This window comes from Crotalus tigris, unplaced genomic scaffold (genome assembly GCF_016545835.1).
Source record: "Crotalus tigris isolate CLP2741 ecotype Arizona unplaced genomic scaffold, ASM1654583v1 scf7180000023579.1091882, whole genome shotgun sequence".
Lineage (NCBI taxonomy): Eukaryota > Metazoa > Chordata > Lepidosauria > Squamata > Viperidae > Crotalus > Crotalus tigris.
This window is the reverse complement of record NW_024100054.1, coordinates 730,967-751,351: the sequence shown is the minus strand read 5'-3', so window position 1 is coordinate 751,351 and position 20,385 is coordinate 730,967. Positions and strand designations below refer to the sequence as shown.

At 35.0% G+C, this 20,385-nt stretch overlaps 1 protein-coding gene across 5 annotated transcripts in view; it reads left to right on the top strand.

Annotated features, from left to right (window-relative positions):
• The window catches only part of PTPN4 (protein tyrosine phosphatase non-receptor type 4), a 129,579-nt gene extending 110,423 nt beyond the window's left edge, over window positions 1–19,156 (top strand). For 2 of the 5 annotated variants that reach the window (XM_039319348.1, XM_039319345.1), the window contains 5 exons: window positions 51–197; window positions 2,227–2,355; window positions 4,733–4,881; window positions 6,167–6,302; window positions 11,273–19,156. In XM_039319348.1, coding sequence (XP_039175282.1) covers window positions 51–197; window positions 2,227–2,355; window positions 4,733–4,881; window positions 6,167–6,302; window positions 11,273–11,359 — 648 coding nt within the window. In that variant the 3' untranslated portion in view covers window positions 11,360–19,156. Of the gene's footprint in view, window positions 1–50; window positions 198–2,226; window positions 2,356–4,732; window positions 4,882–6,166; window positions 6,303–8,049; window positions 8,171–11,272 lie in introns of all 5 variants that reach the window. The other 3 variants (XM_039319346.1, XM_039319347.1, XR_005553692.1) reach the window with 2 other exon arrangements.
• The last annotated feature ends 1,229 nt before the right edge of the window (window positions 19,157–20,385 follow it).

Here is a 20,385-nt window from a genome sequence, read left to right as displayed (position 1 = left end):
AAAGTTTTGACATCTCTAAACGTTTTTTTGCAAATGTCTTTTATTTTTAGATGGAAATTCCTTCTTCTAGTATAATCAATAAATACATTGCTTGTCAAGGTCCTTTGCCCAACACTTGCCCAGATTTTTGGCAGATGACCTGGGAACAAAGCTCCTCGATGGTTGTTATGTTAACCACTCAAGTGGAAAGGGGCAGAGTAAGTCCTCAATTGTAACTGTTACAACTAATAGATGCCAAGAGACTGGCTTTTATTTAGAAATTTGTCCTTTCTAAACTGTGTCAATATTTGAGATTGAACTATAACTTGATTAAATATTTGGTATTGGTCATTTTTAATATTTTCTCAAATTGAATGGGGTAAAATTGAACATTAGCATGCAACATAGATCACATTTTATAATAGTGCTACGATGGTGTGCTGCAGCTCTTCATTAAAATGGGAAAAAATGGTATGTTACCTTGCCATGATCCCATGTTAAGATAAATTGCTGTAGTATATTGTTCACTCTTTAGAAACATTCACTACTAGAAAAAGTGTACTCATACCATACATTTCCAAGAAGGTTGTCAAAATAAATTATACATTGACTAATTAAGTATAAATTAAGTAATTCTTAAAAAATAGAGAACTAATTCTTAGTTTAAGAATAAGTTTTAAAATAACAAATTATGAGTTAGTTTGCAACTTCTTTCCTGAATGGTCAGATCTAAAATATGTGATGACATGGCTAAAAGATTTAGCCAAGCCATTCAGTTCAAAAAGTAATCTTAAGGCATTGCATTAGTTACAGCTTTTATATGTTGATTGAATAGCTGAGGTGGCGCAGCAGTTAGAGTGCAGTACTGCAGGCCACTTTAGCTGACTGTGTTCAGCAGGTCAGCGGTTCAAATCTTACCGGCTCAAGGTTGACTCAGCCTTCCATCCTTCCGAGGTAGGTAAAATGAGGACCCAGATTGTTGGGGGCAATGTAAATATATATATACATTGCTTACTGGTGTACACCGCTTAGAGAGTGCTTGCACTTAAAGCGGTATATAAGTCTCATAAATAAATAAATAAATAAATAAATTCTGGTTGTTCTTCTGAAATAAAAAAAATTAAGAATTTTTATCTGTGAGAACTCTTCTAATATATTACTACAGCTTCTATGTTCAGAGAAGGCTTTCTTTTGGTCTATCAAAAGCCATTTTTACAAGTGACAAGATAATGCCATTTGTTTTTTAGCCTACATTAGAAAGTGCATTGAATTAGTTCCTGGACAACATTTAGAAAGGCAATAAATTCTACTGAGTTGTTAAAAGATTTTGGAGGAGGCTAAGACCAGTACTAGTTGACTGCTTTTTCTGAATCTTTTCCAGAATGAAAATGGTTATACAGTCTGTATTTAATAATATTTTATGCTGAGCCTTCCATTTATTAGTAACTGCTTTGAGCAACATGTTGCAGAGTGAACAAATTAGTAATATCAAATTCAGTATTGTGATGGAGAGCCAGTTTAGTGTAGTGATGAAGGCACCAGGCTGGAAACCAGGAGATTGTGAGTTCTACCAACCTTAGGCATGAAAGCAGTCTTGGACATTCAGCCCATGAGTTGCTCAGGCTTGGGTGACAAACCATTCGGTCAATTCCTATTGCAATCAATGGATCAATATTTGGTTGGTCCCCCCCCCCCCAAAAAAGCAGCCCTACAATTGCAAGAAAATGCTAAGAAGAAGAAAAAATCAGTACTATGATAATACATAACAGTAATGCCAATCAGTTTCCAACAGGTTGAAAAGAATGTGTTCCTATATTAAATGTAGTTATAAAATGTGAAAGAATTTTATCCAGTTAAGCCAAATCTAATATGGCTGCCACTAGGATTGATCATCTGAGGAATATAAAAATGTGTTATTATATACTTTTTACTTTATCCTACTAGTTTCTAAAAGTGATCTGCATCATTAATATAAATTCCAGGCTTAGTTATGTTGTATGTTGAGGACTACTTGCATGTAGAAAACTTTTTAATAGCAGTAGCAATAATAATAATATTGAGAAAATCACCATCAGTCAGTTGCAAAAACCAGTTTTCATCCTGATACCTTTAACACCAATAAACAACATATCTCAGGTCTCTGGGAGGGATTCGATAGGGGGATAAAAAAATGCCAAATCTAATCTGAACATCTAGCTGACTCTGTGACGAACCCTAATAATAATAATAAAAATCTGTTGACTTTAGGTAAAATGTCATCAATACTGGCCAGAGCCTGGCGGAAGCTCCTTATATGGAAATTTCCAAGTCACCTGCCATTCAGAAGAAGGAAATCCTGCCTATGTCTTCAGAGAGATGACATTATTTAATTTAGAGGTGAGACATTCGGTCTAATTGATCCAATTTGGTGAAATCAAGTACCTGAAGGCAACTGATGGAACTGGTTGAACTATGTGTCCTTGGTGTTCTCCGAGTTTGGTTGTTGATTGTTTTCTTGCAAACATTTCATTACCAAACTAAATAACCATCACTTCTAGAAGGGAACGGGGCTGGCTTTCATTTATATACCAGTGCGCTTGCCCTGTCAGTGCTATGGGATGGTCTGGGTGGTTCCTCGATTAGCCTGTTGTTTACTGTCAGCTTGTTTGTCTGAGTTGGTGGTTCTTGGACTGGGGTATTTTTTACTTCTTGATCGTTGGTCTAATGTCACTCTTGGAAGGCAACTTGCCATATAACTTCATTTCTTCCATATCACTTTTACTTTCTTTTTTCCTGTCACAACGGAGAGATTCCTAAAACAGCATATTATTGCTAATACTTTATTCCAAACAAAGGACTATTAATACATTATCAGAAATTAGATTTTAATTATTTTGCTATTATTTATTCTTAGAGAATAAATAATAGCAAAATAATTTTTAAAGAATAAGAAATACTGATGTTTAAACAAAGCTATTAATAAAGTAGTAACAAGAAAAGCACATTAATATTAAAGTACAAGAGTTAGCTTTAGACATAAACAAAAGAAACTATAACCAGGACCTCATAGAGAGAGGTAGTCTTTGACTTATGACTGTTCATTTAATGATAGTTCAGAGTCATGATAGCCTTGAAAAAAAAATGGCAATTCAAATACTTGGCAACCTGCTCGCAGTTACAATGGTTGCCGCTTCTTGCGGTCCTTTGCTCATGATTTGCTTCCTTCCCAGCTGGCTCTGGACAAGCAAAAGTAAATTGGTGAATCCAGATTTCCTTAACAACCAGAGTGAATTGCTTAATGACTACAGCTGTTCATTTAACAACCACAGTAAAAATGGATGTAAAGTCAGTTTTGGTTAAGTGATGACTCAGCTGTGTCACTTAGCAACTAAAACACCGCTCCCAGTTGTGGTTACAAGTTGAGGACTACCTGTAGTCTGAAGGGGCCTTTCAAAATTTGATTTTTTTTTCATTTGTTATAGTTTTTAAAATTTTCATATATGAAAGTTTTAAGATGCAACATACTTACTTCATATGGCCTTGTGCTTCCTGCAATAATTGAATGATACATGTTTTTGGAAATGCTCTGCTGAAAAGTGTTCCTCTTAAAGAAGAGGATGTAAGAGCAAAGCATCTGCTTTGCAGCATTACAAAATCACCCAATCTGCTATCTGCTTCATAAAAAAAAGAGGAAAGCCATTATCCATGAGGGCCTGTTCTGTTTGTCCACTTTCCCATCTGAAATAGATGGGAAACGCCCTCAACCTGTGGACAGAGGAAAATGCCGCTCAGCAGAGTAATCTGTGAAAAGGCACGTGCCTTTCTTTTGAGCACAGAGGCATTTGGCCTTCAGAGCCTTCGATGTTGCCCCTAGCAATCCTGGTTGCCCATCCAAACCTGGAAAATGGCTTACCTGCTGTCCAGCACTGCCTCCTTAATCCAACCAATGAACCTTCTGTTGATGACTTTTCAAGTCATACATCAGTTACTGTACCTGCGTTTCATAAAAAAAAACACATTCTTTTTAATCATTAATTTTTGGAGTTAAAGACATCCTGGTTTAACTTGCAGAGTCAAATTCTGAGGGGGCCAGTATGATGTGGTAGTTAAGGTGTTGGATTAGGAGTGAGGAAATGTAGGTTCTTGATCTTTAGTCACAAAAGTTCATTTGAAGTGAGGCCATTCACTCACCCCAATCTACTTCGGGGGGGGGGGGAAGAGGAGAGCATTTTGTTACAAGATGTTTTACAAATATAATTACACCTACAACAGCTGGTCATTTTCAAAATGCAAGAGCTAACATTTTCTATGGCTTTAAGGTGAAAGAAAAAGATAAGTGCTCCACTGATCTCTTATCAGAGACTGAAGAAAGCTGAAGTGTTGATAAGACTGGAGTGCTCCAGAATTAGATTATCTCTCTTCCCATAGACTGAATGAGTTTTTAATTCTGATTTCGTTATTCATGTGTGAACATTGGCATGCAATCCCTATGAATTGAAACAAGGCCTACTTGTTTCAGTTTTATCTCTAAAGGGAACGTCATAAATTCTTATCTAAAATCAGCTCAACAGTATAGTTAGTTTTACAACTCTGTAATTTATAGTTGTTATAATCTCCGCCTTATCCTCTCTGTGATTTTTCATGTCATGTCATTATATGTCATATGAGACTAATAACATAAAACACTGGGGCAGAATTTACTTCAAAATGTAAGCATGTTTTAGGAGAATATTGAATGCTTGTTTATTTTAGAGAAAATATTGTGTCTCAATAGAAAAATGAGGACCGTCCGCTCACTCAGATCCAGTACGTAGCATGGCCTGATCATGGAGTTCCCGATGATTCCAGTGATTTCTTAGATTTTGTATGTCTTGTCCGGAAAAGAAGGGCTGGGAAAGAAGAACCTGTTATTGTTCATTGCAGGTATTCTGTCTTTATGGAAATTCCTGTGGCCTCTTCTCCAATGCTTTTAACTGATAAATGTTATTTCATTGTGCAGTGTTCTGACTAATGATGTAGGACACACAAAAGTTAGAATGATATTGAAATAAGCAAGTAAATAAGGTAATATTCAATAATATGTTTCTTAGTTATTTTTTGAGTATCCTGTGTTGATACAGGTGGCCCTTAACCTCTGACCACAATTGGGATCAAAATTTCTGTCAATAAGCAGTACGGTCATAATGTGAGATATCATGTGACCCCCATCATTTACAGATGGCAGTCTGCTACTCCCTGTCGCCACTGTTAACCAAGAATCCTGGGTCATTAAGGAAGTACCCATCCCAATGCAAATCACACTAGGCACCGTTCCTCCCAGCCCTGAACCTCAGTAAGGTAAAGGACTGTCTCCAATTCCTCCTATCTGCCTGTCTCCCATCTCTGTCCTTTTAGCTGCCCTGCAGCCTTATAGGATGGCAAGCAACTCCAGAGTGAGAATGTGCCAAAATGCCATCTTGGCTACACCTACAGAGTAAAACTTCCCAGCAATTGAATGGAAAGTTTCCGACCAAAGGGAGCCAATGTGGGGTATGCCACTCTGCTCATCCCTGTACCTCTTCGGGCCTCTTTCCAGCCTTTGTTGGAGTTTTCCAGAATAAAAGCAGCACACACTTACATACCCCATCCTATTGTTAGTCTAAGTCTGCAGGCAATTGCTTCCCTCCCTTTAAAAATATATATCCCAACAAAGGAATACCCAAAGAAATGAGGCAAACTGAACAGAAGTCCAAGCTTCATGTGTTTCCTCTGCCCCCCCCCCACACCCCTCCTATTGGGAAGAAAGATTTTGAAAAGGGTTCTGTTTCCTTGGAACAAAAAAAACCCACCCACCCCTCAAAATGCATTTTTTTGCACAGCAGGTAGTGCAAATAAGAATGCCAGCCAATGGGAAAGACTGGAAGAGGTTTCACCTAATGGGAAAGCCGTGTGGTGTGAACAAGGAGCCATGTGTAGAAATGCTACTATGCTTGGATTACTTTAGCTGCTGTGAAATAATGTCATTATTAAAATAAATGATGGAATCCTCATCACACCTGTATTTTTTTAAAGTGTTCAGCTTTCAGAGTTACAAGGCAAATCCCCCAAAGTAATCTACTTAAAGATGTGCTAAATTATTTTCAGTGTTGATTTATATAAATTATAGAAGTATTTTAAAAGATTTAAAAAGTATTAAATTTGAAAATAATAACCTTTCTCTCCTTTGCAGTGCAGGGATTGGACGAACTGGAGTTCTTATTACTATGGAAACAGCAATGTGTCTTATTGAGTGTAATCAGCCTGTTTATCCCTTGGATATTGTAAGAACAATGAGAGATCAAAGGGCAATGATGATCCAAACACCTGTAAGTTGCTAAATAGAATAAACTGTTACCAATAACATATTAGGAATTGTAATTCCTTGTTTTGAAGAGGAAAATATTAGTTCAGTATATGGGTGGTCCTCGATTTTCAACCGTAGTAGTGACCAGAAAATTTGTTGAGCATTGCAGTCATTAAGTGAAGCATGATCACATCTGATTTTGCAATGTTTTTCTTAAGTGAATCACAATAGTTGTTAAGCACGACATCACGTAGCTGCGACTTGTGACCTCCCTGCTTACTTCCCCAATGATTTGTTGGAAGCTGGCTAGGAAGGTTAGAAATGGTGATTATGTCACTGCGGGACCCTGTTACCATTGTAAATGCGCAACTGTTGCCAAGTACCAAATCACAATCATGTGATTGTGAAGAGACTGTGATAAGCATAAGTGCAAGAACTTGTCATAAGTCACTTTTTTCAGACTGTTGTAATTTCAAACAGTTGATAAACTAATTCAGCCTAAACCAGTGTTTCTCAACCTTGACCATTTTAAAGCATGTGGACTTCAACTCCCAGAATTCCACAGCCAGCAACGCTGGCTGTGGAATTCTGGGAGTTGAAGTCCACATGCCTTAAAATGGTCAAGGTTGAGAAACACTGGTCTAAACATTGGCTGATTATGCAACTATCCATAATACTTTTGGATTTTGTCCATGGAGATTCTCAGTCATCCAGGTCATAGTTGTCCCAAAGCTGCTTTTTCAAAAGATAACTGGACCTTGTTTTTCCTTGAAGATGTTTCATTTCTCATCCAAGAAGCTTCTTCAGTTCTGAAGAAATGATCCTTGGCTCCATTTGTTGGGAAGGGTATAGTTTGTTAGAGATCAACTGAACTGCAGTAGTGCAAAGCCAGAATTGAAAATTGCGGCCAAATTCCCCAAGTTCTACTTTTCCTTCCCTTAACTGTCTCTCATTGCCCACCAAGGGTAACCAGTCAGTTGCAGGCAAGATGTTTTCATAATGGTCAGTCCAAGCATCAATTTAGTGTGTGACTCCCTCCTCCTTCCAGCTGGGTGATCTTGAGGCACCATCTGGAGGAGACTCAGCACTCAGGTTTCCGTGAAGCATTTCCCCTTCCTTCCCCTTCCCACAGTTCATGGCAGTCTGTCACCGCATGGCAGCGAAGTACAAGCAAGCATAAGGTGGCAGCTGATACAAAGTCCAGTTGCCTTTTGAAAAAGCACCTTTGGGATATCCATAATAGCAAAATCTTACTGATACATGGTTATGGATAATTGTTTTATATTGTATTCCAAGACAATTGTGTTTTATCATCATCATCATTCTAGCCATTGTCTGTCCACTACAGGATGAAGGCCTCTTCCGCATGTTTCCAACCTATGTGGTCCTGAGCTTTTTTTTCCAATTGGGCCCGCAATACTTGCTGATGTTGTCGATCCATCTTGCTTTAGGTCTCTTTCGTGGATGCTGTTTATCAAGTGGGATCCATTTTATGCCTGCCTTGGTCCACCTGCCATCAGTTCTTCTTGCTATGTGACCAGCCCATTTCCATTTCAATTCTTTTACTCTCTTGATGATATCAGATACTTTCATTTGTTCTCTAATCCATGTGCAGGTTTTTCTATCTTGTCTTGTAATGCCGAACATGTATCTTTCCATGGTCTTTGCGCCACTCATAGCTTTTGTATTAATTGTGAGATTAGTGTCCATATTTCACCGGCATATGTTAGAGCAGGCAACACACACTGATTGAAAACTTTTCTCTTTAGGCATAGGAGGACGTTGTTCTTGAAAATTACACTTAGCTTGCTGAATGCCTACCAACCACATTTAACAGACCCGTTCAAGTTCCTGTATTGTATTACTTTCCATTGAGATCCATTGGCCAAGGTATATGTAGTGGTCTCCTATATCTAGTTCTTCTCCAGATATAAAAAAATTTCTTTAGTGAATTTATTACATATAACCTGGCTGTTTTTCAGGTTTATTTTTAAGCCAAATTGTTCTGCTTCGTGCAGCTCTTGTATGTATCTCTTCTGGATCTTGTGAGAAGAGAACAACATCATCTGCAAATCTTAAGTTGAGTTTTATATATAGAATTAAATCTTCAAGAAAAGACCATCTAAAATAATTAATTTCAATCATGTTAAAATCAGTTGCACAATCAGACTTGTATTTAAATAGCTTTTCCTAATTATCCCATATGGTAAAAAGATACTGTCTTAAGACAGCAAATGCAAGTGGGAAAAAAAATCTCTTTACCCAAGATGATCCCTTTGAATTTTTGTCAGTTCTCCCTCTTGTTGCAGCTTCTTTGCTTCATACCACATTCTTCTAACACAGTGGTTCTCAATCTTTTTAATGCCGCAACCCCCAACCGGTTGTAAGTCAAGGACTACTCAATCGGTCGTAAGTCGAGGACTACTCAACTGGTGCAGCACTGTTTGCAGAATGGGACTTTTGGTGGGCTCAGCAGGGCAGAGACAGCCTGGACAATTCCTATTGGCTTTTGAAAGCCAATAGAATTAGACTCTATTCAAGAGAGTCTATTCTATTGGCTTTCAAAAGCCAATAGAATAAAAGGGAGTAGCACAGCTAAGGAAAAGGGGAAAAAATGGCGGACTGCGTTGTTTGGCGACCCCTGTGAAATGGTCGTTTGACCCCAAATGGGGTCCCGACCCACAGGTTGAGAACCGCTGTTCTAACAATTCAACAAATTTTAAAAGACACATATGAAGGCGGAAAAGCCCAGCTGCAAACATGAGCTGTTGCTTTCATTTGTATGGATTTCCACCATGGGCATGCAGCTCAGCATTGTATATAAGTATATTAAGTAACATTTCACATTTGAAGACATGCTAGATTCATATTCTGGTCAATTTAATCTTTAAAAAACTATGTATCTCACATTGTAGCTTACCTATTTCCTAAAAGCAAAAATGTTTGCTAATGGACAACATAATTTTCTGCACACAGTTGAAAAATATATGTTAGTCCTATTTGGCTGCTTGTATTACTCACAGTTTTCATATGCATAAAATAGAATAGAATATCTTTTATTGTCATTGTGTAATTCACAATGAAATTAAGTGCTATCCACAGTGCACAGTACACACAAGTAAAAATCACAAATAAGAACATACATTATACACAAACATCTTTCACATTCTATTCACCATTGCACTGCCCCTAATATTGCACTTCAGTGTTGTACTATACAGTAGTATTTAATATGATTACAGCTCTGGGATAAAAACTATTTTTCAGCCTATTTGTTTTTATTTTTATTATCCTATACCGTCTGCCAGATGGTAATAGTTCAAAAAAAGAATGTCCTGGATGAGATGAGACTTTAAGAATTTTATGAGCTTTCCTAAGAGAGCGGGAACTGTACAGTTTGTCTTGGGGGTTGGAGAGGGCAGGCAACAATCCTCTGGGTGATCTTAATGAACTTCTGGAGTGCTTTCCTATCTGCTACTGTGCAGTTGGCAAACCACACATAAATGCAATAGGTTAGAATGTTCTCTGTGGAGCAACGGTAGACGTTTGTTCCTTTATGTTTATAGTATTTGGCTCAGGATATATCATATAAAAGTATATAGAGTTTACTAGGTAGTTTTAGGAGGAAAAGACACATAACAAATACAAAATCAGTAACTCTATACCATTTATATGTTGTAAATTCCCTTTCTCAAACAGTTAACAGTCGTGCTACAGATATTCAAAGAATGGTACACTTGATTATATCAATGTCTTCATTAAAAACTTTCTGCTTGCCTATCCTTGGTTTTTGCCAAAAATGTTATTTGAGCACTTTAGATATTTTTCTTCTGTTCTATAACACACTTTTGTACATTCAGCAAAAGAAATCTATGGATGAAAATATTCTTGCTAAAATATTTTTCTGGATCAAGGTGTATACTTGTTTCAAATGAAGCCATTAACCATGCTTCACTATGTTTAAAATCTGTGAGAGGATGAACTTTGCATTAAAACTTAAAAGTGAATTTAAATACATATGAGTAAGATACTACACTGTTGTTTCAATTATATGGTATTAGTAAAATTAGAATCAGAATTAAGTTTACTTTTCCTTTGCAAATGTGCACATTTCCACATAATATCCACAAGATGGCATTGTCTTATTTTTCATCCTTTTTTTAAAACCACTACAGTATTTGAATCAGATATCTAGACTCACACTATGCCATTAAAAATAGTACCCTGTCACAATCACATATTGTACTTGATTTGCTTGTTTGTTTAATTTATTTATTTAATTGAGTTATTTGCTGCCCATCAGATAACAAAATGACTTTATACATAGCATATCAGTAATTAATAGATGCAGATTAAAATCTGGAAAGGTAGGTCTTGGATAAAGTGCTATTTATTAAAGCTACAGAATGTTGCAGTGTAATGACCTTCAGGATAGATGACAAAAAGACACAAGAAGTGGCCTACAATAATGTTAAAGAAAAACTGGTAAAGTTCATTAAGCAATATCTAGCTAATGAAATTAGTGATGAGCTAATGCTTTATGTTGGCATAATCAAAGTTGATTTTTGTGCACAGATGAAAATTATATCCTAGCAAATAGCAGAAAATACAGTACAAACACCCTGAATATTGTTTGCAGTTGGCCTATTTTTTCATTTGGAAAGTAGTTTGTAGAGCAAATAGCGGGATAAGTACAGTTTTTGTATATTAAAGAAACTAGAGTTCTTAATTCTATTAATCAGTAAGAGTAATTAATAAAGCATTAAGCATAAAGTATACAAAGAGTATCATTCACAGTTGGAAGATTTCAGATTTGCTAGTTAAAAGTTAGGAGTATGGGATTTAGATTCTGAATATTACATTTCTTATTGGTGTTAAGAGTTTTATATATTTAAATATTTTTAAAGTTTGGCATGGTATCTTGAAAGTTTATTGATAATCTTTAAAATTGTTTCATTCTGCCATACAAATAATTGCTCTCTTTTTTTCCAGAGTCAATACAGATTCGTTTGTGAGGCTATTTTGAAAGTGTACAAAGAAGAACTTGTTAGACCTTTAAAGACATCACTGAATAAATAGGAAGCAAAACATAACTTTCAGAGAAGACGCTACATAAGACACAAATTGTACTTGTGCTATAATGTTTCTTGAAAGAAATGATGTCTGAAAACAATGAAGAACTGAAAAGGACTTCAGCACTATTGCACTTTAAGTTAAAACTGAAAATCAGTCTCTAAAACACTATGATTTTTCTGTATTGAAAGACTCCATTCATGCTTTGCTTCAAACAAGCCACAGAATTAATGAGCTCCATGAGTTCTGGATAATTTTCCAGACTTGGTTGCAGTGCCATATAGCCCTTTTGTTCAAAATGCTACAAAAAAGAAAAAGGAAAAAAAAAAGCTTGGAATACTTTCATTCTTTGACACTTGTTTCTAAAGCAACAACAATACATGCAAAGCTATTTCTTCCAATGCTAAAGTTGTCATGTTATTTTATACCTTTTGGTGAAATATTAGCAATATTCCTTCTATTAGATACACTGCCTACTGAAACAGCACATTTCTCCCTGTGCCCTTCTAGAATCTAACCTGATTACTAACAGAAGGTTGCAGTATGATCTAACCCAATAATAGCTGCATAATGGCCCACTGAACCAGCATTTTGTTTAGTTGGTATATGAACATTCTTTGTACAACTAGTTCTAATCCTGTTTCTCGGAGGATTATAGCACCAGTGTGTTCGGAAACATTGATGGCGTTACCTATGGGAATGAATGTGTGTATTTTGTCTTAACCCCTTAAGTGCCTTGAGACTTACAGTGTATGTCTTAATGGCAAGGGACTTGTTGTGGCCCTCAAGGGGAAGCTATCATCATAATTAGATTCATTTTGAAATATGATCCTTGGTGCTTAGAATATGGTACAGTAAGTGGTCACAAAAACACTGTTCCTTTTCTCTCTGTAAGTACCTATGGGTACTTTTTACTGTGGATAGCAAAAACACTCTAGCCTATTAAGTATATAACCTTCGTTTACTGCTATGAATTGAAATGGAAATTCTGACACATTCCTTTCAACTGGTAAACTGCTAGCAATTTATAATTGAAAGCCAATATATTGATTTAGAATTTGTTCTTCTGTTTTTCCCTCGCATTGAAAAGTAATAACTTGACTAGGATATACCATTTTAATTGTATTGATCTTCTGCTTGAAATGTGAAAATCCAAGGTGAGATTTCCCTATCATAGTTATTTTTCTCCAAGTTCATGTTTGTTGCTTCTCAAGTCATGTTTATGTTTTTAAAAGAAAATTGGGTCGTTAAAAGTTTTATCATTGTCCCTCAGAGCTTTCCGATAAGCTCTTTGGGTCTCTCTACGATACTTCATTCAGGAATTGGCATATACCGTTGGAATTAGCAGTATCTGAACAGATTGCATATAGGTTTGTTTTTTGTTTCAGTCAGAAATGTTTTCTAGGGCAGTTAAAATCCACCAGGCAATGAATAATCCTTCCCTAGCTAAGTTGACAATTTAATTCTTTATGAACTTAAATCTATCTGTAGATAAATATTTTGATTTGCTGCCAGTTTTTAAAAAGCAAGATATGCAGAATATATGGAATGAGAATATGAAGTTTGTAAAATGCATTTGTGTGTGTGTGTGTGTGTGTGAGAGATTAGAAAGAGAGTGAATGAGCATGTATGTGTATATAGATACGTGCGAGCACACACACGCTCTTATATTGTGATGAGAGAAACTTACAGATATGTCAGTAGATAAGGAGGCACTTTCTCCAAATCCCCTTTTCCTGCTGTCAGTTGTACTTTCTTAGAACTTGTAGAGGGCTGGAAATAGACGTATCTATTTCTCATAACTGCTTCCACAGAGGGATCCCTCACCTTAGATTAAGAGTCTTCCATGGACAGGAGAAATTTCTGTATGTAACATGATGCCTCAATCCAACTATTATGCATTGAGGACATTCCCAGTCAGTTTAAATGCTAATATATAACCCTATGCCATGATGTGAAATGAAGGAGTTAACAAAATCTTTTAGATTTGTTTTAAATAGGCTTGTAAGCTAAGCAGTATTGTTTCTTAAACCAAATCTAGCATATTTCTTTAATAGTTCTTTATTGCCATCACACATGCATATACACCCCAGTACTACCATCAAGGACTTGATCAGCTATTTTTTTTTTTTTACCCATCTTGTGGTTCAAACGAGATTGAATCTTTCAAAAATCCCCACATTCTTAAAAGAGCTTTTTCCAAACTAGAAATATAGTTTTTGTTTTCACAAACTGAAGCAAGTGTGAAATGCACTTCTATTTCTGACAGCAGTGAAAATGAATGGAGTGATGGAATCAAGGTTATTCTAGATAAGACAACTGAAAGGCTTTTGATGGGCTCTTACTATTCTGTAGAAATAAGAGATTGGAGAGGGGAGTTTCATATGATAAAGTGCAATGTGGGAACAGGCATCAAAGTCTGCAATCATCTAAACTTTTCTTACATATTGATGTAAGCAATGTAAACCTTTTAATGGAATGCGGTGGTTCTTACTACTAGCTTTTGGTAAATGCAAATAATAAACGTACATCTATTCATGTTTGCTTAAAAAGAAGCTTCATAACTGGAAAGTGTGTTGACTTAGATACTATTTTTAATTAGAGTATTGTGTTAGTTATTTGCAAGGCTGGCTTGCATTTGGAACAAATTAAAATAAATATTAAGTTATACCTATACCATTAATTAAGCCACTTAATGATCTTACTAATATATATATATTTGTCTCTTTGTAAGATTGTTGAAGGGAAAATCTCTAGGATGGCTCAGCAATGTGTATTGTTAATATTGTACATACACTCATATTTGTATGTAAGATTGCCAAAGTAATTTAAATCTACAAGAAACATTGCTACAACAAGATACAGTATTGTAGCAAAGTTTTGGTATTTGGTACTTTATCCAACATAGAGTCAGAAATGTTAACCACCTTAATGTCTTCCCTCCAAGCTGATTTATGAGTTACTAATCCATGCCAACAAAAACATTTTGAAATTATATTTCTTTGGTAAGGACACAAACTAAAGGAATTTAAATGCCTAAATTAGATAAATGGAATAATAAAAGTATCCTTATGTCTTTGAAATGAATATAAAAAGTTAATCTGCCCACAATGATATTAATATTTTACTAATATTTTATATGACCTAAAAGTTAATACTGCTAATTGCTTTGCAATGGGTTATGAGGATCTGCATTAAGCTGAAAGGAAAAATATTTTTGTATGTGTTTCATTCTGTACAAAACATGAAAATGTGTTTCAGGCATAATGTTATATAAAATGATGAGTGTTATGGATGTTGGATTTTATGGAGAAATATTTTCTTACTATTTGCTAAAAACTGGGGAGAAAAATTGTAACATTTCCTGTTTTCTAATTCAAGTTGCTTTCATTGTAAATAAGAGCAATAGGGTAATAGTTTTGTGCCAATGTATTTTTTTTTAATGTAGAAAATTATAACTATTTAAGGTACTTTTGAAGATTTGACTCATACAGAAATCTAAGACTCTTAAGACTTGTTAAAATGGTTTTTGTTTTGTTTTGCCTTTTAAGTTGTGTGGCTTTGGGGTGATGGGGTTATACCAAGTTAAAGTATCCAGTCATTTTCTGAGGAATGCAACTGGCTAATTGCACCATTTAGAGAAATCCCTCCAAATCAAAGTGGAATATGCATCTCTAGTAATAACAACAATGTTCCTACATTTTAAGTAGTAATAGTAGTAGTATGTGAATAAAATTATTCTTGAATAGTTGATGGAAACATTTGGACAAGTAAATTTTGGATAAAAATTGAACTATGTTAAATTACAGCATTACACACCATTATAGAAACAATAAAGTCCACCAAGTATCTACTCTGCAGGCCAAAATATTTTGCCACTTTAATTCCCCTCTCCCCAAAATCATGCTGCAGCTTTCATCAATACCTTTATATAAAGATTTTACTAATATTTTCTACTTGTAAAATACACATTAGTTCTAATATCTTCAAGTGTTGTAATACTAGTATCCTGCAATTAATTTTTTAGAGATGCTGCTCTCCTCTAATCAGAAGGCCCAAAATGCAAGTGAAGAGAGCTGGAGGGGGGGGTTGTTTTGTTTTTTGATAGAACCAGTATGGATGGGACTTTGTTGGAAGCAAAGTACTGATTAGAAGGTAACATCTGTGGAAGATGCAATGAGTTGCTTCATTCAGATGCAGCTGTTTAGGGAGGATAAGTAGTAGAGAGAAAGTGGGATCTCAGAAATTTTTGCATCTGGTGGAGGCAGAATTCCCTTAGATTTTTAGAAGGGAATTCTAATTCTCTTTTGATGGACATGTCTACCCCAAACATTGTATCAAACCATACATGTTTCATTCAAGTGTCCCTCTTCACTGTGACTAAGCTGTCTACAAGGAATGGAGACACCTGGTACTAGTAATTTTATATTAATGTATAGTTGACAACAATCACAAATTATTTAGATTTATACATGCTTTAAAATCCATAGATCTACACATGATGTAAAGCTTATTTGACCAGCATATTGTCTGCATGTGTATTCCACCCATATACAAGAGTAATATATTGGACCATACAGATTAACCTCCTAAATAAATAGAAAGTGTATAAAGTGGCAGGAAAGAACTTGCCCTAGTTATTAATAAAATTCTAGATGTTATATTATAAAAGAGCAGAGGACCAGAAAAAAAAAATTCCTTCCAGAATCCCTATGAATATTACAATAAGGCTCTTCCCTGAAGAAATATTCCAGCAAAGATATTTCCTCCTCTGTATGCAGCCATTCACCATGTGCTTACAGCTAAACATTGTGGGCATAGCAGATCCTGAGATGCATTAAAATAGCCATGGTAGTGATTTATAGTACATCTAACTGAATATAAAAATTCATTTTGCCAGTTGGATTTGCTTCCAAGCAAATAAGTTGAGAGATGCCTTAATTACAAATATAGTGACTTGGATGTAAAGATACTCTTACATTTGTGAGAGGTTTCTGGGTTGCAGAAGGGGATTCCTTGCAACAGCCCTCCCCAATCTGGACATCTTCCAAATGAATGTGGAATTCTGGAAGCTGAAGTTCATACATCCAGTGGATTCCCAAATTGGGAAAGGCTGCCTAACAATTTCTGTTTACTCATTACAGATCTGTGCCACAACACATGCCATTGGTTCCTAATATTCAGGATGGATTTTAAATTCAAAAAGTGTAAAAGTGCAGTATTTTGGACTCAGTCTATTAGCTAAAAAGTTTTTGTTTTATACCGGGGAGATGATAATCTCATTTTTCTGATATGCTCCGCATTTGTTACAAATCTGTTTTAAGTGTTTGTGTGTGGACTGATTAATTTTAATATGCAGCTGCCATGTTTTCAAAAACATGGAAGATTAACTTTTTCAGTTAGTGCCATTGTCACACACTGCAAAATAAGAAACATTTGGTACAGACCTAAATCATCTAGTTCACTGTAATATTTAAATAGCTTATTTCAGGGGTCTTCAAACTTAGCCCTTTTAAGACTTGTGGACTTCATCTCCCAGAATTCCTCAGCCAGGCACACTGGCTGAGGAATTCTGGGAGTTAAAGTCCACAAGTCATAAAAGGGCCAAGTTTGAAGACCCCTGGCTTATTTTAAAAATGGAGAGACATTTAAAACATGGAATTGCTAGAAGGGTCAAACTAATATATTTGTTTTAATTTAATTTAGTTATATTGTAATGGCTAAGCTAGAAATGCAAACCAAAGCTAAAATACATTTCTCAATCTTCTGAGTGGCATAGTAACAAATAAGAAAAAAAAATCATCTTGGGTTGGATAATTGCCTGTTGAGCTTTGAAGGTTTCATTCCCTAGGTTTAAATATTCCTTCATATCAGTGGCAATCTGGGTCATTAGAATATTTAAAGAAATAATTCCACTGGCTGTTTGGTAAAAGTATATTGTCTTAAGTAAAATGTTATTGCATGTTAACTCCTACACAAAACTTTGAAGACCACTATACTACCATAATATTTTGGAAATGATTCCCCTGGGAAACAAAAGTGGATAGTTTGGAAATTAAGAGTTTGACAATATTTGCTTACTTATTACTTATTTAACATCCTTTAAGTGTATTTCATTTTTATCTAAATTTCTTAAAAGTTCAAAATAGTAGCACTTTATATAATGCTTTACTACTGAAAAACTTTTTAGATAAAACAAATCTATTATATGATTAGAGAGATGTTTAACTTAATGAGAGTTTATTGGGGTGGTTCATAATGTGAATATTTTAAAGCTTACTTTTTCAGTTTGCTTCCATCCATGTTAAAATACATTAATTAACTCCAAATTCTTAATCCTGCCATCTTCCAGATGAATTCTTAATGTTAATGCTTCTGTATCCATTATAGTGCTAGGACAGCGTATTTCATGATAAAGCAGTGCAGTTCTGAATCACAATACCTTTTTTCAGGTTTAGTTTCAGAATTGTAATAGTCAGCCGTGAGATTAAAATAATCCCATAAATACTTATGTTCTTTTATAATTATTTTTTTCAATGTCTGATATTTGCCATAAATGAAAAAATTATAATTGGATCCAGTACAGTTCAATGTCTAGTTATTTAGACATTTTCAGACTTGGGAGACCTTGGAGGAAAACCTCAAATGCAGCTTAATTATGAAAGCAAAAATTATTGAAACTTTAATATAAATGTGGGAAGGAGTTACATGCCCACACAATGCTTTGATTCCTGTCTAGCATTTTTACATTTGTTTTAAAATCTATAAATCAGCAAGAGTTGTTTGCATAACTTTATAAAGAGTAGGTAATGCACAAAAATAATTTTAAGAGGGAAAGTTGCAATTTATGTAGGTAAAGTCTATGATAGAATTGGAGCTTCTAAAACAATTAGCACTAAGTTATATTGTATTGTTCTATTGTTTAATAAACTAACCGGCATGATTATTTCCACACATTAGAGGCTGGTTTCAAGTGTAACATTAATATGGATACTAACTAATGATGTGATTCTCCTAGTAAATTCTAAAACAATTTTGTGTTTATATGTAGGATTTCTTTCTTTCCTTTTTTCTGGCACAGGTGCTATTCTGTATGTAAATACTAAAGGATATAAAATCTAGTGTCTGAATCATACCCACTGTTCTATGGGTGGCCATATTTATTTTTTGCTGGAATGAATTTGCATGTTTTTTGTGATTTTGCGTTCTCCAGTTCATCTGGATGCTACACTGCTTTGGGCTTTGACCATCTCATTTATATCTAAAGCCAAGATAACTGTCCATCTTTTGTTCATTGTGCAAGTTTGTTCTCATAGAGATTAAATTGTCTTTGAACTTGCGTGTTTTCATTTTTTAGAAACCAAGATTATTCAGCTAAGCCTGTATATTAAATAACAGGAAATGTGGTCTGTTTAACATGCACTTGGATTTGTTTAACACTGGACAATGTAGAAAGAATTAATCATTCATCACTGCAGCTACTGTATGTGTTAAAAGGGCCTTATATATTTTGCCTGCATTGGAGTATATGGAGAGTCCTCATCATTAATAAGGTACACTAATGATATACAATACCAGCAGCTCCCAGAAGAAGATAAATATTTAACATTTAACAAATCTTGTTTTTAGTCTTAAGAGCAAATTCCTTCTATTATGTGAAACATATGCTGTTATACATATTTTGTGGATATATTTAATTTTGATTGACAAATAGTTGTCTAGGTTCAAACTTGAAAAATATATAGTTTACTTGTAAATCTTAATTGTTTAATTGCAAAATAAAGATGTGCTTTAGTAAAAAAATTAAAGGATTCTTTTTTATTATGAAAACCTGTGTCTTTAAGTATGCTATATTATTCCATATTATTTGTATAGTTTTTGGAAATGCTAGATACCTATTTTCTGACAAATAGGAATTCACACTCTGTGTAAGTTTGCACATACTTGCCCCCAGCTAGCACTGAAACTGTATGCTTAATCCTACTTATAGTAAAAATTACAAATGAGATGTTTTATTCTGGGCCCACTTATTGCTTTTTGGGTTACATTTCCCAGCATCTTATTCAAAGCCAAGTAGACTTTGAGATGAAAATTATAGTCTTGTAACAGATGTTAATTTATGTTTTTATGTGTATTTATTTGCTTGTATCCCATTTTAGACCAATAAATGATGCTCAAACCAGCTAAGAAACCAGAAAATATAAAGTGTAATTAATACATGCCTAGAAACAAATGGTGAATTTAGCCCAACCATAAGACAAACACTCAACTGCACCTCTAACTTCCACTGCTTTATATTACTATATTTCTGTTTTTAATCTCTATTATGTAGCATTGCTTTGACTAGCTTCAACAATTTGAAGCAGCTAATAAATTGATTAAATACACAACTACATATAACTTTAGCTGACAAAATACAATAGTACAGGCCTGGCATGTATTTTACCTACCAACAGAAAAAATAAAATATAAGATACTAGCCAGATCACCTTTTCTTAGGAATTTCAAACTCTGAACAACCCCCAAGTTTCACACTTTCTCAGAGGAAAAAGGCCTTAGTCCTACTTGGGAAGAAGGAAAGTTCCATATTTGCTGACATTTATATGACTTTATTCATAGTACTTACTGCCTTATCTTTGGGGCAGGGCTGTTGTCTAACTGCAACAACTTAGGTAATATAAATCTTTGTGTCACACCCATTCTTAATTCCCATTTTCTAAAGGTGACTATTTTCTATCAGAGTTTGTATTCACCATAAAAGATCAAGTTGGAGCATATCATAGTAGTCCAATCCACTATGTCATTGATGAATTACAACTCTAGTCTCCCCCTGGTTACATTTGGTCTAATGTAATGTAATGTAGTGACAGATTTTATTTTTCTGGGCTCCAAGATCACCTCAGATGGGGACTGCAGCCAAGAAATTAAAAGACGCTTGCTCCTGGGGAGGAAAGCTATGGCAAATCTAGACAGCATGCTAAAAAGCAGAGACATCACCCTGCCAACAAAAGTGCGTATAGTCCAGGCCATGG